The sequence below is a fragment of the Gavialis gangeticus genome, unplaced genomic scaffold (assembly GCF_001723915.1).
Source record: "Gavialis gangeticus isolate Ggan-Ray unplaced genomic scaffold, GavGan_comp1, whole genome shotgun sequence".
Taxonomy (NCBI): domain Eukaryota; kingdom Metazoa; phylum Chordata; order Crocodylia; family Gavialidae; genus Gavialis; species Gavialis gangeticus.
Window position 1 is genome coordinate 9,340,156 of NW_017729022.1, and position 13,312 is coordinate 9,353,467.

The 13,312-nt window shown below is 43.4% G+C and overlaps 2 protein-coding genes across 3 annotated transcripts in view; one reads left to right on the forward strand and one right to left on the reverse strand.

Moving 5' to 3' along the window:
- The window catches only part of DNAJB9 (DnaJ heat shock protein family (Hsp40) member B9), a 30,264-nt gene extending 30,151 nt beyond the window's left edge, over positions 1-113 (reverse strand). Inside the window, exon 1 of the mRNA XM_019514569.1 lies at positions 13-113. The gene's annotated coding sequence lies outside the window, so the exon portion shown is untranslated. The remainder of the gene's footprint in view (positions 1-12) is intronic.
- An 88-nt stretch (positions 114-201) lies between these two features.
- THAP5 (THAP domain containing 5) lies at positions 202-12,282 on the forward strand. 2 transcript variants are annotated; one of them, XM_019514566.1, is made up of 3 exons: positions 202-388; positions 2,182-2,371; positions 10,790-12,282. In XM_019514566.1, the coding sequence occupies exons 1-3, from the start codon at positions 306-308 to the stop codon at positions 11,744-11,746; spliced, it is 1,230 nt and encodes a 409-aa protein (XP_019370111.1). In that variant the 5' UTR covers positions 202-305; the 3' UTR covers positions 11,747-12,282. The 2 variants fall into 2 exon arrangements, with proteins under 2 accessions (XP_019370111.1, XP_019370113.1); XM_019514568.1 differs by lacking the exon at positions 202-388 and adding an exon at positions 775-955.
- The last annotated feature ends 1,030 nt before the right edge of the window (positions 12,283-13,312 follow it).

Sequence of the window (13,312 nt, forward strand, 5' to 3'; positions counted from 1 at the left end):
CCGCGCTCTCACCTGCCACCACGCGCACCGCACCCTCCAACTCGTCGCGGGACCTGCAGCCGCCGGGCCAAGGGCGAGTGCGACACGCAGCGCTCCGCCATTGGCCACCCGCCGCACGTGACACCGCCGCCCCAGCGCACGTGGAAGGCTGTTGTTACCCACCGCCGCTCTGACGTCACTTCCGGCCGGTTGGCAGAGGGAAGCGGAAGTGGGGCGGCCTCGGCGGGGGAGGGCCTCGGGCCGGCCGGGCCGGGCAGCCCCGCGAGGCGCGTCCCTGGCGCTCCCCCTCCCGCCCGTCCCCCGCCATGCCCCGATACTGCGCAGCCTCCTGCTGCAAGAACCGGGGCGGCCAGAGCGCCAGGGACCAGCGCAAGCTCAGCTTCTACCCGTGAGTGCGGCCGGGCGCGGAGCACTGCCCCTTCCCCGCGGCCTCCGGTTCCGTCGTCGCTCCGAGCCCTGGAGGCTGACGTCGCTCCAAAGCATGGATTACTGGCAGCAGGGCAGGGGCAGTTCTCAACCGGGGAAGGTCATTTCCCCAGGCTGGGTCAGGGGATGCTGGAAGGCCCCGGGGTCACAGGAGGCAGCAGTGCTCCCCGGGGATCCCACCCTGGCCGTCCTGAGCAGGGAGCTGGGGGAGCAGTCAGGTCCTTTCCCTTCAGAGCCAGGAGAGGCTGCCCCTCCTCGCTCCCCTGCAGCCTCCTCAGGACATCCTGTAGACTAGGGAGAGGGAGGGCAGCCACTTAGAGTCAGTGAGGCAACACAAGTCTCTTTCAAGTCTTCTGACCTAAAGCTGCCCCAGGTGTGGACAGGGGAAGCCTTGCTGGAGCCCAGGGGTCCTGTGGAGGCCATGCCTGACTCCTTTCCTTAGAGGCAAGAGAGAGCCTCTGGGAAATCAGCCCAAGTAGGGGCTGAGAAGGCCTCCAGCCTGCCCTCAAGAGGCTTTGTCCCATTCTTTGTATGTGCAGCAAGGTGTACACAGCATTTGTTCCGTGCATCATTGGTTGTCACAGGCATACAGGGCAATCTGGTGTTACATGCAAGGGTTCCAGTGAGGGGTGGAGAACATGCTGCCCATGGTCTTCCATGAACCTTTGCCTTGAAACTGTCCAAGCTGCTGTCAGACAGACCTGTGGAAATCTCATTAAGGGAGGTGCAGCGCTGCCCTATATCACAACCTGGAGAGAGCATGCTGTTGAGGCATAGGTTGGAGGGTGAGATGTAGAGAATCATACAGAAGTCAGGCTGGAAAGGACCTCTGGAGGTCACTGAGTTCAACCCCTTGCCTGAGGGAGGACCATCCCTATCTAAACAATCCCATGCAAACCATAATCTAAACTCTACATAAAACTACCGTCAACCCTGACAAAATATAGATCTAACACCCTAGCCTGCCACAGGTAAAGCAGGGGAACCACAGCAGCCAATGTCTTGCTTCTATGAAATATTATCAACCTACACTTAAAAGATCCCAGGTAGAGGGCAACACTCCCCAGCTACAAGAAGAAGTCAAAACCCCCCACATACCAATCTGACAATGGGGTAAAATTCCTTCCTGACTCCATACAGCAATGCTGACCCTAAATATGGCCAGGTAGCTACTTAACTCAAAATGCACATCTCAGACCCAGGGGTGCCTACGCACATGCAGCGAGGCTACTCCAACGTGCTGTAATTACAGTGCGTCAGAGCAGGCTCAGTGAATTGAGTCTGCTGGAGCGTGGTAATTACTGTGCTCCAGTGTCCCAACACTGAAAAATGGCAGCAGGGTTGCTTTAACTAAAGATTGTTCAGTGAGCTTTGATTAAAGCGCCCCTGCTGCCATTTATCAGCATAGGGATGCTGATACACATGACACTCCAGGCACTTCAATTACAGTGGCTCTCCAGGCACTTTAATTAGAGCGGTACTCTAAACCCCACCAATGCACACTTCATCTTCCTGTGTTGTTTTGCTACCATCTTCTCCACGTCCTCAAACCCCTGTTCCTTGCATCTTAACATTGAACCTCCTGCCTTCTTGCATGCAAAAAAAATATTGTGCACTTTTACTATTAGGCATGTAGCTTTGACACTTTGAAGTTAAGGTGGTGGCTCAAGTGTGATAGCAGCTGAAAATAAGTTCATGTGGAGCTGGGAAGTCTGAGAAGTCTAAACTGATTTTGTGCTGATATTTTTAAACAAGGTTTCCGCTTCATGATAAAGAAAGGCTTGAGAAATGGTTGCGGAATATGAAGCGTGATGCATGGACTCCCAGTAAGCATCAGCTCCTGTGCAGTGACCACTTTACCCCTGACTCCCTCGATGTGCGATGGGGTATACGATACTTGAAACAAACTGCAGTACCGACTATTTTCTCTTCACCAGATGATCAGGTAAAGTGTCACTTCAGTATATCTTAATATTTGTATAATTTTCACATACATTCTTAATATCCACAGAAATAAAATTTTGAATATGTATATATTCTAAAAAAATAGACTTCTGATTCTTTACAGTAGTATTTTACAGTGATAGGAGAGGCATACAAAAACTGTGACAAGATGTATGCAAAATTCCCTCTTGTAAAACCAGTTAGAAAGGAGAACAGTCCATTTTTACTGGAAATCTTCAAAGTTTTTCTGTTAGGCCATTTCTGTCCAAATAATAATGCTTCTTTTTACAACTGCTATTTTGTCTCAGGTAACTGATTTTGTTATCTTGTTGTCAACAGATGTAATTTTATGGTATTAACTACTGACTTTTACAGATTTTTAATTTCAAACTGTACCTCTTCCCTTCCTTGATGTCTTTCTTCCCTTCCTTACACTTTCTAATGTAAAAATCCCCGAAGGACAAGAGCCTAAGCACAACTTTAAAAATATTTCTATTTTAATTACGTATTTTATTCATGCAGCTGTCTGATGTGATCATATTATATTATATGCTGCATACAGCAGCTTCTACATAATTTATACTGTTGCACAAAGATATCATGTTCCTTCAGATATGTGATAAACCTGAATTTAAGATGCACTCAAATTTTATGATTCAATTTAAGAATAAAATAAAACATCAAATAAAGACTCATTTACAAAAATACAAATTCAGCAGCATAGATAAGAAATTTTGTGTTAGGAATTTTACGACAAAATCAAATTTAAGACGTAAGCCATTTTTAGAAGAAATATTGATTTTTTTTTTCTTTTAAGTGTCATACTCAGAGGAATAAAGTAATAGCCAATCCTCCCATTAAAAATTTGTAATACAAATTGCCTTCTAATACATTTCTTATATGCTCAAAGCATCATATGTTGTACAGTGCTAGGTGCTGTCTAATGACTGATGTGCATTATGTTCAGTAATAGTCAAGGAGTAAAAACCGACTTGACGTTTCACATGAATTGATATCTGCTTTTACCTTTCTTTTTTAATCCCAGCTAGTTTAAAATTCATAGATTCTCTATCTTTTGATCCCCAATTTGTCAAAAAGGACACTTTCTACCCTAATCGTATGCACTGTGTCACAGTTGGCCAAATAAAGATACCATGTTGCATAAATATGTGATAATGATTTTTAGTATATCAGTTTAGATGGAGACTGTAAAAGTTTATTATCTTTTCAAATCATCCAGTAAAGAACAATATTGGAGGCAGAGAAAACAGCTGGATAGACTTTTAAACTCAGGTGATGTTTAGTTCTATTAACTGAAATCTGGCAAATTAGCTTATTTATACAATCTTCATTGCTACTTATTTGCATTTTCACAGACTTGCATTTTGCATATTGGCTTCTATTCCATCCAGGAGAACACAAAACAACAACAGACTCTCCCTACGCTCAAAGAAGGGTGTTTGTGCCCAAGAGCTTGGAAAGAACAATTTTTCCAACTATTTAGTTGGTTTAATAAAATATATCACATTTACCTAAAAACCTTGTCTGCCTGTGTCCTTAGACCAACATGGCTACAACCAACAGCCCCAAAACAGAGTTAGAGAAAGACATTCCTGAATTTCAGGTGAACTTGATATAAGAAGATTTTGCCTCTTCCAGACTAAAAGTGATTACAGTGAGTCTCTAAAAAATATGGGAGGAAAATCTAGCAGCTGATGAAAAGCTAACAACAACATATTGGGTGTGATGAAAACGTCTTTATGTAATGATTATTTTTATTAGTTTATTAACATAATTGCTGGGAGCCCTGCTCACCGTTGTGCTAAGCACTCTAAAAATGCAAATAAAAATAGTAGCAATAATTTGCTTATTTCTTAAATGTTTGTTTAACCAGCTTAGTTATCCTAGCTGCTGTATTCTTCTTTCACGTTTATGGGGGGGAACACAGACTCTCCAGAAGGAATTCTGACTCTCCAGTTAGATAGAGGCTGTGATGTTATGCTTGCTTTCCTCCTTCTATTGAAGAGCAGAGTGGAGGATATTTGGTTTTTCCCACACTTCTGGGCCTGGTGATTGCTAGGGGTGTGCAAAATGAGCCCTATTCGATTTGGATTCAGCCCAAATCAGGGACAGTGATTCGATCCGTTGATTCGGATGATTCCCTGATTCGATTCAGCTGAATCTGAATCCGACGATTCAATGCTGATTCAGCGAATCAGCGATTTGGACACAGGCACAGCTTTAAAAGTTTTTCCTGCATACCTCGAGGTAGTAGCACGGCTCATGATCACTGCGGTGCTGGGGCACATGGAGCATCCTACAACAGCACGGGGGGCTCTCCAGCGTGTTTGGCAGTGAACCCAGAAGTGGGCCGGAAGTACTTCTGGTCCACTTCTGGGTCTACCGGGGAGTGCACTGGGGGACCTCCCCGTACCCACCCAGCTTAGCAGTCAGCCACAGGGGACCCTGGGTGCCCCCCCAGACCCAGGACACACCAGTCACCAAGCCGGGGGGACCCCACAGCACGCTCCCCACTGGACCCGGAAGTGCTTCTGGTCTACTTCCAGGTCTGCTGAGCGCACTGGGGATCCCCCCCGTGCATCTGTGGAATGCTACATTTGCCCCAACACTGCAGCATTCAGAGCCCCTGCTACTTAGAGGTATGTAGAAAAAACAAAGCTGTATCTACGTCTGAATCACTTAATCGATTTGGAGAGTTCTTAATCAATTCAGAGAGATTAAAGTGTTCTCTGACTCAATTTGGAGATTCAGCCACCGAATCAGGCTGAATCTCCGCCGAATCAAATCAGGGACCGAAGCTTCACACAGCCCTAGTGATTGCCACATGGGGCCAAGAAGAATTTTTCCCCCCACATTTGTTACAGGTGTTTTGGGGGGTGATATTATATCTATCTATCTATCCATCTCTCTCCCTACATATATGTACACACATATATACAGGCAGTCCTCAGGCTTATGATGCAACTGGTTCCTGAAAACTACATTGTAAGTCGAAACATCGTAACTTGGAACCAGTTTTCCCATAGGAACAATGTTATAAATGGGGAATTGGTTCCTTTACAACACTGGATATAGTTGCGTCCAGCTGCTAAGTCTGGTGTCAGAGAAAGGAAGGTGTGTGGGGGGGCAGATCAAGGTTCCCCGTGGTGAGGGAGGGTCTGGGGCTGCGGCAAGTTGCTTGTCTGGCAGCTCCCACCCCTCATCTGTGAGGGCATTGGTGGGGTGGGGGGGGGTCACGTACCCCTAGATCTGCACGGGCCGGACTGGCCGTGCATTGGGCTGTGCTGGGAGTGGATGCTATGCCCTGCTGCTTCTCACCCAGCCAGGGTGGGGCGAGCGTGGAATGGGGCCTCTGTGCTGCCTCCAGACAAGCAGTGTATAGTGGCGGGAGCCACCCCCCCTCCTGAATGAGCCGCAGTTCCATCCTGCCTCTCCCCTGTCCTGGCTGTGTGAGCGGTGGCAGGGCATTGCAGGGGGAGGGGCAGGTGCCCCCGGATCAGGGTGGGTGGCGGGGTGGGGAGCCAAGCGGAGGCTGGGGGGGGGCATAGTCTCTCCATAGGCCTTGCCACTCACCAGAGCGCAGCCTGGTGCAGTCCCAGCACTGCTTGCCCCGACCTGATCTGGGAAGCACATGCCTCCCCCTCCCTCCCATGCCCTGCTGTTGCTCCCCAGCTGGGGCAGGGTGGGCACAGGACGGAGCTGTGGGGTGCCGGGTGGTGGGGGCAGCTCCTGCCTCTGCGCGTTACTTCTCCAGAGGCAGCGCAGTGGCTCTGTCCCATGCACGCCCCAGCTGGGTAAGCAGCAGCGGGGCGTAGCCCCTGCTCCCAGCACAGTCCAGTGCAGCCCCGGGCCCCACCAACTCCATTCCGCCACACATTGATCTGGGGGCACATGCCCCCCCCCATGTACACCTGGACAAGGGGTGGGAGCCTCTGGATGAGCAACTTGCCCCAGCCCCTCCCTCACCGCAGGGGGCTTTGATCTGCACACCCCCCACACATCTTCTCTTCCCCCTCCTTTCACCACACGACAATGCTGTATCCAGCATCATAAAATCGAAACCCACATCGAGTGGGAAGGTTGAAACAAGGTGTCAGTTTATAAACGTCTTAAGTGGCATTCATTGTAACTCAGAGTCGTAAGTCAAAGACTGCCTATATAACATATATACACACACACATATGAATATAACGCGCACACGTGTGTGAGTGTATATACACACATACACACATATATTTTTATTTTTTGCCTTTATATAGAGAGTTATATATATATCTATATATAGAGAGAGCCCTATCTATCTCATATATATATCCATATCTATCTAAATATATATATGTATATATATAGAGAGAGCTATCTCTATACATAGATATATATATCCATATCCTACTATATGTATATCCGTATCCATATCTATCTGTGTGAGTGTGTGTATGTGTGTGTATATATATATGTGTGTGTGTGTGCGTTATATTCATCTGTGTGTGTGTATATATGTTATACAGGCAGTTATATATATGTGTGTATACATATACATATATATGTGTATATATATATATAGGAGAGTTGGGTGTTCATTGCAATCAAAGCTGTGGAATTTCACTGGGTTGTGCCACTGCTTCTGCTGGGACTAAAACCTGGTAGTCTTGCCTGCCCACTCAAGGTGAAACCAGTCTTCACATTAGGGATCAAGAAAGAATGTCACCCCATGGCCAATTGGTATGGACTATGAAGCTTTTGTCATTTTTCTGTAGTAGGGAACAGAGTCCTTTTGGATCTCTCAAATGCATTTTAACAACCTTTATAACAGAGGGATACTGACAGCCATCATTCCCCTGCTTTACCTGTGGCGTTAGGGTACTTTTGATGTCTCTGGGCAATATGCCTTGAAGTTGTGTGATATGCTTGATCTGTGTTAGGAATAAGTTAGACAAGAACTTGTACGGGATGGTTTGGCAGAGTGTTGGATCTAATTCTTTATAAGGGGAGGAATAGTATAACTTCAGTAGGGGTATAAGCTTCCCTTTTTGTTTTGAGGTCCATAGTCCTGTTTCAAGACTTCTTGTAAAAAAAGATATTGCATGGGTAACTGCAGTATAGTGATGCTGCCAGCAAGGTAGCGAGGCACCCTTAATTTTTGTCAAGTAAGTAATATTTGTAGCAGTTCCTATATAAAACCTTCTGCTTTGAGATGATGAAAGAGAGTAGGGAAGAAAGTATCAGTTTTGATTCCTCCCTCTTAGCAAAGAAATAAAGGGCAATATTGATATCACCATTCAAGGCCCCCTCCCTATTGATATTTCATACTTCCCCATCTCCGGCATCTCATGGAGGCTTATTTCACTGAATCTTTCATACGTCTGTTCCTTTGAGTAATGCCAAGCCAGATGTTTTCATATTCCTACTTGCTAGTCTTGAAGGGATTCAGTCACTGAGTATCCAGGCACCAGTGTCTACCTGTGGCTGCTAGCTCCAGGCCAATGAGTTGCCTAGGAAGCAGTCTCCTGTGATACAGTGCAGGAATGATCATTAAATGGGGAATAATTCACCTTTAATTCTGGAGGTGGAGGGATCCCTATGAATATGTCCTCTACTCAGCATAACCCAAAGAAGCTCTTCAGGAGGGTGGTAAGCAATTAGGATTTCTTTCAGTTTTTTGAATATGAGGTGGACCAAGAAGCACTGGTAGAGTACCAGCATCTTTGACTGTTTGAGTAAGTCATGGGCATAAGAGGTAATCCTCAGTTTCTCCTAGAGACATGAAATGATTCCTTAGAACATATCCTAAACTTAATTCCATCTTTTTATGTGAAGACTATAATAGAGAAAGATAATTAAGATCACCTGCAAAGAAAAACCACCTACCTTCCTATTCATTTCAAATTCGGTGAGCTTCTAGCTTGTTTTTAAGCTTGTTATGGCAAAGAAGAGGGCTAAAACGTTGTTAATTGAGGTACAAGTTTTTCTTTATAGTATTCTGTGGCTAGAACTAGCAGAAGAACTTGAGCAAGCATCTTCAAACTAAGTATTCTGTTGGGAGGTCATTTGTAACTTCAAGGTGAACATGACATCAGATCTTTTGAAGTGTGATAACATTACTGAAGATTCCTATGTGTTGTATGCCTGAAGGATAGCTCCAAATATCAGATTTAAATGATGTTAGTTCATCTTGCATGCGTATCTACTGTTCCATCAGTCTAGTACTAATGAGTAGTCTTCATCCCATGCTAAAGAGATCTTATGTTTGAGTTTTTCATCCTTCAAGCACTGTGACAGCTCTCCTGGTGCTACAGCTAGCCATGGATTGGGCCTACTCATCTGTCTCTGCAGAAGTGTTCCCCAAACTTTCAATAGCTGAGCACAGGCTTTTATAAAATTGCCCACACGCTTCACTCTTTCACCCAAAAAGGTGTGTATGTTTTTCTGAAAGGATATGGAGGGGGGCTGTACCTCTGGGGGTAAGGGCAGCCCTCACGGCTGAGGTTGTTCCTGCAGGGTCTCATACACTGGTGATCACTCCTGTGGCTCTTCCTACCAGCATAGAGAGTGTAGAGGAGTGAAGGGGATGAACAGGGCTGCAAAGTGCAGCATGTCTGCCCACTTGCAGCAGAAGGCACTGCTGGGAGCAAGTGGGGCGGGGAAGAAGAGCAGGTGCCACTGGAGTAGCTGGAGCATGTGTGGGGTGCTGGATGGATGAGGTGAACATTCACCTCCATGCAGAGGGATCACAGCACACCCCAATTGGACTTTTGGCACTAGCATGCTGTGGCACACTTTGGGAATCGCTGCTGCATAGAAACGAACTCAGGGGCTTTGTAAAGTTCCTGTTGTAGCCCCTCCATCCAGGCAAGAATTCTGGCCCCTTGCCCTCCTCCTCCTTCCAGCCTAGTGGGGGTTCTGAGAGGACTCAAGGACAGGGTTTCTGGAAAATGGAGCTTTCTCCTTTATTTAGTGAATCTTCATTTCTGTGGATAGAAAAGGAAGGACTGAGCAGTTCAGTCAGGCAGTCTCCCTCACATGCTGGTAGAAAAGAGAAAAGGAAATGCCCTGTTCTCTTGAAATCCCTCGGACTGATAGATGATTAGGTAGTCACTGTCAGGGTGATAAAACTACAGGTAAGGAGATTCATCTTATTGTTTTACATACATATTTCAGTCTATTATACTTTTAGTCTAGTTATACTCTTACACTGTTGGTTCATCCACCTCATGCATTGCTGAAGCCCTTGCTAATTCTTATAAGATACAGAGAATACGCTGAGCAGCTTGATTAGTCAGGGGTCTGACTATGCATATCTGAACTATGCAAATCTTTATAAATGCTTATTTGGAATTATCTTTTTTCACGTGCATCATTTTTTCATCCTGCCGTTATGCTGTGTTAGCACTTTCCTGCCTTATTTTTATATTTAGCTAGCAAAATTTAACTTGCTTGCTTCTCTTTTCTTGTTCTGTTATTGTTCTCAGCCTGCTGACCTAACAACTACAACTTCTACAGCTTCCCTCTTAAAAATCAAACATAGTGGAAAAATAAACTCTTCATCATTAACATATTTTATATTAGCAACCTATAAAAGAGCTTATTTAGAGTCCAGTATTAAATCCTGTCTTGGGAAAATTTGGTTTGTGCAGATGGGGAAAGGAAGCCTTTCCATTTGTTAAACTTGGATAAGTATTTCCTTGGTTAAATATTTTTCACCCTTATGAAATTCAACATTTCATACCTTTTCTTGCTTTTCTGTTCAAAAGTTACCTGTGTAGATGTGCACATGCACATACACATACATGCACCCACACAGTTCATTGCAAGGCTGCTTGTACATTGCAAGTTTTGTCTCTGTTCTGTCAATATACTAAATTTAATTTAAAAAGGATCATCAGACCTCTGGTTGCATTCAGCTGAAAGGTATCAGTAGCTTTCTCTACCCCAATGTCATTGCTTTGATTGGCAAAAGCAGTATACCTCCTTGTCATGAATTTAAATTCACTAACTTGTTTGGCAGACTTTAATTTGAATTCACTAACTGTAATAGGCAACGCTAACACGTTTTTGTCATTTAGAAAACCAGCCATTTTTCTGACAGGAGATTTGGTTGGATCTTTTTTTTTAATGAACAATTACGAACATTTAGTAAACTTTAAGGCATTTATTTGTATTAATACCAGAGAATGCCTCAAATGATGATGATTAAAGTTACAAAAAAACTTTCTTCTGGAGATAAATACATGCACTGTTGTCATGTTACTGATTTAATTTTTGAATAATACTCTAAAACATGTAATAATTAGCAAAAAATCTTAGTACTCCAAGAACACATTTTTAGGCGGAGGAAACGTCTATGCATTCTGTTATACTAGAGTGACTTCCTAGTTAAAAGGTATCATTTCTTCTCCAGGAAAAAGATTCTTCTCAGCACAGCCCACAGATAGAAAGAGAGATTAAAAACAAAACCAACATGAGCAAAGAGATGGATAATGTGACTGCATCTCCTGAACCTTGTGCAGCAAAGAAAAATATTGCAATTACAGAAAGTCTAGATGAAAAAGCAGAAGCAATTTGCTCAGCCTTGAGCAAACCTCTACAGAAAAAGCAAGCTCACCTTCAGAACAGAGAAAACATGCAAGAAGACAGCATCTCTCTCAACTCACCTGAACATATTCACCAAACCAAACCTGTTTTGATGGCAGCGACAGTCCAGAACATAGAAGCTAGCATTGCTCATACCTCTATAGAGAATCCATTAAGTTGTACAGCTACAGTTTTGCAAGTTGCAGATCCTAAATACTTGGATTCATCTTTAAAATTTCAAAACACAGTTGGAACAGTTGCTGATTATCCAACTGAGCACCCCAACTCACATATGGCAGGCTGTTCTGTGGAAGTACAGCCATCAAGTGAAAATGCAGTTTTATTCAGTACAATCACACAAACTATTGAACAACTTAATGGAAATGAAGAATCTGTTATTGCTATCATTGTACCAGCTGAGAGTTCAAAAGAGTCTGAGATGGTAAATACTTCTTTCATGCCTATTAAACAGGAGTTCATTGACATGGAAGAAATAGAAACTGAAAAATCTGTATATATAAGCAATTTTGGGGGAACTGAAGTATTACAAACTGAGCATTCTTATTGCAAACAAGACATAGACAGAGATCATCTCTGGCAAAAAATTGCAAAGCTGCATTCTAAGATAACACTCCTTGAAATGCAGGAGATAAAAACTTTAGGTAGGCTCAGGTCCCTGGAAGCTCTCATTGGACAGCTAAAGCAGGAAAATCTTCTTTCAGAAGAAAAGCTCAAGATTGTAGAAAACTGCTTCACAACATTTGAAGTGACTATGATACAATAAAAGCTTTAAATGGCATGGCTTTATCATGGCATTTTTCAGCCTCTTTGACTATCCTTCTGTATAAAGTAACCCTAGTTTCTGTGATATTTTAATGATAAAATTCAAAAGTGCTTGTGTAACAGGTTCTTAAGAGTTGTCACCCACTCAGCCAAAGCCTAGTGATAAGCTACTGCCCACAAACATGAATCATAGCCAAACAAATTTAAATGAAATTATTTGAAATACAAAGTGGAATAAAAACGAGGGAAACTTTCCCAGATGCAAGCTTATCTGAAATATGTACGCCTTAGTTTAGACAACTGTGCAAGTTAAGTTGTAAGCACAGCTGTGTAGGACAAACAATAATACAAGAGTAACTCAACTTGCCCCATTCTTTCACACCAATAGAAACTGGTTAGAGTTACTGCTTCTTCAGCATTGTTCATTGAGGCCATAGTTGCCGTTTATCTCCTCTTTCATCATTAATTCTAGTGGCTTTTTGTACAGCTTGACCTGATTAAAATTTATGTTTCTATAATAAATGCAGTTTGTCCTCTTATTTAGTAAGCATATTGGTTCTAATAGTATTCTCTTCTCCAGTATGAATGTTCTTAACTGAACTTCATCATCAATGGGGTACAGCTATTTTTCAGAAAGCTGGAATTTATGTAGCCCAATTCAAATTACGGTGTCTTAGCTTGTAAAAGACAAAGTTTGAAATATGTGAAGTAAGTATTTAGTGGCAAGAAGACTTTTTCAACTTTCTGTTTTCCAACATAAAGCAGGATTCTGCCATCCTTAGGTTGAGTAATACCTTATTAGTAGATTGAAGAAGAGAAGACTTATTTGTAGAAAAAGCTATTTGTGAGTGGGGGTGGTACAGCCTGGTTCAGAGTTCTCTTTTTACCTTACTTGTCAGGAATAGAGTTCTGAAATTGGAGTATTTAACACTGCTTGAAGGCTCTGATTCTGATTACAGCACAATGATGAGAGAACAGAAAAAATGCTAAGTTGCTGTTGATCGCCCAGGGAAATCATAATTCACATCTAAGCTTAGGTTTTTAAAGGTATTTAGGGGTTGTGTTCCACTGAACATTGTGATGCTTAACTGACTAAGGTTCTTAACTTTCATCTTCAAAAGTGACTTCATTACATTTTCTTGAGTACATTTATGGGAAAGAACTTGTTTCAATATCTACGAAGTGAAAATGAAAGGGGTTTGGGCAACTTTGTTAGCCCAGCACATGCAGTTACCTCCTTTCAGTCTTCCTGATTGACTGGGTGATACTGTTATGTCAAATTAAACATCTTAAATACCTGTAAATTATTGTTGTCCTCCCCCTTCACACCATCTTTCTGTATGTTTCCTACTCAGCTAGGTTTTGAATCCTATGTCTCACTATTCTGCTGAAATGTATGCTATTGAGGCTGCTGCTGTTGACATAGATATGTAGCTTTCATGGAGGAGTGTCACAGCGCTCCCTTAAGCTTCCCTTGGCTATAGGTTTACTAGGCTGTGTGCTCTTAACTTTTTCTCTCAGTAAGTTGCAGTGATGTCTCTTTCCTGGGAACAAGCTGTCCATGAAT

What these genes read in the sequence shown, in the direction of transcription:
- THAP5 (XM_019514566.1), top strand. Translation starts at nt 306, where the DNA reads ATGCCCCGATACTGCGCAGCCTCCTGCTGCAAGAACCGGGGCGGCCAG. An exon ending in CGCAAGCTCAGCTTCTACCC is followed by an intron (nt 389 to 2,181) that starts GTGAGTGCGGCC and finishes TTTTTAAACAAG; the next exon opens with GTTTCCGCTTCATGATAAAG. An exon ending in TCTCTTCACCAGATGATCAG is followed by an intron (nt 2,372 to 10,789) that starts GTAAAGTGTCAC and finishes TTTCTTCTCCAG; the next exon opens with GAAAAAGATTCTTCTCAGCA.